The 2,648-nt window shown below is 55.7% G+C and overlaps 1 protein-coding gene across 2 annotated transcripts; it reads right to left on the minus strand.

The window, feature by feature from the left end:
* Positions 1–626: 626 nt before the first annotated feature.
* On the minus strand, positions 627–2,410 carry dmrta2 (DMRT-like family A2). 2 transcript variants are annotated; one of them, XM_036578056.1, is made up of 2 exons: positions 1,924–2,410; positions 627–1,627 (listed from the first exon to the last, which is right to left on the minus strand). In XM_036578056.1, the coding sequence occupies exons 1-2, from the start codon at positions 2,408–2,410 to the stop codon at positions 747–749; spliced, it is 1,368 nt and encodes a 455-aa protein (XP_036433949.1). In that variant the 3' UTR covers positions 627–746. The 2 variants fall into 2 exon arrangements, with proteins under 2 accessions (XP_036433949.1, XP_036433948.1); XM_036578055.1 differs by having other exon boundaries at positions 1,903–2,410.
* Positions 2,411–2,648: the final 238 nt, after the last annotated feature.

Below are 2,648 nucleotides of genomic sequence, written 5' to 3' on the forward strand. Positions count from 1 at the left end.
AATCCGTTTCGCAAATAATCTAACAGGATTGTAACCAACATGTAAAGAATTCAAATACACAATTTACATGAAAATACTGGTTACTCTTTAAGCGCAGCTGCGTCTCCTCTGCAAGCGGAGCTTCTCTGTGAATCACAACTTTAACTGGTAACCATTTCATCTGGAACACTAGATGTGTGTCAGTCTCTGTCTGTCCATTTCAGTCTTTTTTCTGCGGTGAGTGAAGCAGAACTCTTTATGTACAGAAGACTTGATGAGGGAGAGCAGGAGGCGCCTAAGTCTTCTTACAGACACAGAACACTTTTCTCAACAAACGGCCTGCACGGGACTTTCTGACTATTTCTGAGTCCTGTTTCATTGTCTTTCGGGCCATAGACATGTACTGTAGGCTACTGGTCTGTTCTATGAGAAATGTGAGGCCATAGGCCTGTTTTGTAGCCGGTAAATGTGTTCTGTGGCAAATAGCTGGGTCAGTTTGAGGCCTATAGGGCTATAAACTTTATTATTCCAACTTTTTTGGAATAATTGTGTCAATGTCTTATATTTTATTGATATGGAAATGGTGTACACATTTGAATCAATGAATTTAAGATAGTGTAGCTTTCGGACATGTTTTATAGACTACAGGCCTGCTCTATAGACCCGTTATATAGCCAATGTGCCTGTTCTACAGCCTACAGACCAGGTCTACAGCCTACAGATCAGTTCTCCGGCCTATAGGGCTGCTCTATAGCCTCGTTGTCCCCTCACTGTTTCTCCGGGGTGTTGTTGACCAGAGGCCCATAAAGTCCGTTCGTGTAGCTCTGCTCCTTGTGTAAGAGAGTCCTGTCTCGGATCAGGTCAGTGAACGCGTAGTCCATGGGCGGCCTGAAGCCCAGTGTGGGCATGAGGCCCGTGCTGGAGTAGGGGCTCATGAAGGCCAGGCCTCTGCTGTGGGCTGAGTAGGCGAGGCGCAGCGGGCTGAGGCCCAGCGGTGCGCCGAGCGGGTAAGCGCCGCCGTCGGGGCCGAAGTGCGCCGCGCCGTTGGGCTGCAGCGGGGAGAAGGCGGAGCGGTTGCTGAGCGGCATGGCTCCGGCCAGCAGCGGCCTGGGGCCCGCAGAGGAGGAAGAGGTGGAGGAGGAGAGGGGCGCCTGCGCGCCGGGCAGAGCTCTCTCCTGCGCCCACGGCTCGTCGGGGGCCTTAGCGTGGTGGCCGCCGTTGTTGAGGATCTGCTCGATGGCCTGTACCACGTCCTTCCCGCAGCCCTGCAGCACGAGCTCGAGCACGCTGCGCTTGTGCGTGGGGAAGACGCGCGTCAGGATGTCGATGGCGTTCATGTGGCGAGACGAGGCGGCCGAGGGCTCCGGAGAGGGCTCCGGCTCGTCCTTATCTGTGTCCGAGGCGCCCGAGTCCGAGCCTGAGCCCAGCGGGCTGACCGAGGGGGGCGTGTCCTCTCCGTCTTTGGCGGCCTTCGGGGCAGGAGAGCTGACAAACGACTCGCCGTCGCCGTTCTCCGAGCCAGAACCGTGGCGCGCGTCTGGGGACGACATGCCGGGCAGAGGGTCGGAGTCAGGGGGCGTGGGCGCGGATTTAGCGGCGGGCGGCTGAGTGGTCTTCGGGAAAAGTTCGAACTTCTGCATGTTAGAATCTGGAATAAAATAACGTGGGACAATGCTCAATTAATTAAAATAATAATAAAAAAAGTACTCATAAATAAATAAATAAATCTCGGTTGCCAAATTTAACAGCACGTTCCATTTAAAACATTTTCAATTCATTCATTTCATTTTTTTAATTAGCATAACTCCCTGTAAAAGTTTCATAAATAAAAATATTTTTTTAAAGGCCTGTTTAATCTCTTGTCAAAACCTCCAACTGAGCTGCGTTTACCCTATTACCATTTTTAAATAATAAACTGAGCACTTTTTGGGGGGTTCCACTCACCTGAGCTCGTCTCGTTGCTCACCGGCGCGAACACGTCGTAGCTCTGGCGCGGCGGGATGATACCGTTGGCGGCGGCGATCGCGAGCCCCTCTGCCGTCCCGTAGAGCAGCTGCAGCTCGCGCGCCTCGTTCTCCTCCTGGGCCTGCTGCCGCCTCAGCGCCACCTGCGCAGCCATGACGCGCTGGCGCTCGGCGATGAGCGTGCACTTGGCGCACATGCAGTCCTTCCAGCGGCAGTAGCGCTTGTGGCCCTTGAGCGCCGACACCACGCCATGGTTGCGGCAGCGCGCGCACTTGGGCGTGCGCGGGTACTTCTCGGCGGCGCGCAGCAGCAACGGCGGCCCGCGCAGGAGCCCTCCGGCCATTGACACGGGGATGGAGGAGGCGGCGGCGGCGGCGGCGGAGGCTGCGGCGGCGGCTGCAGCGGCGGCTGAAGGGTGGACCTGCGAGCTCGCCTGGGCTGAGGGGATCTCCGGGCGAAGATCCATGACGGTCAACGGCCGAGGAGGAGAAGGGAGCCGACAGTGCGGGTTTACAGAGCGCAGGCCAGGGGCTTCGACTGGAGGTCAGCAGCAGCAGCGATGGGGACAAACTACACGAGCATCCAATCAGAGCGCGTGAAGTTCTGCTCTTCTGTTAAAGTCACTCGCCACTTATTCAAAGCAAGTCCGCTTCTGTAATCTTCAACTTGTTGCGTTTCAGTCCATCGCTTGCGTAATCGACCGC

The sequence above is a fragment of the Colossoma macropomum genome, unplaced genomic scaffold (genome assembly GCF_904425465.1).
Source record: "Colossoma macropomum unplaced genomic scaffold, Colossoma_macropomum, whole genome shotgun sequence".
NCBI lineage: Eukaryota > Metazoa > Chordata > Actinopteri > Characiformes > Serrasalmidae > Colossoma > Colossoma macropomum.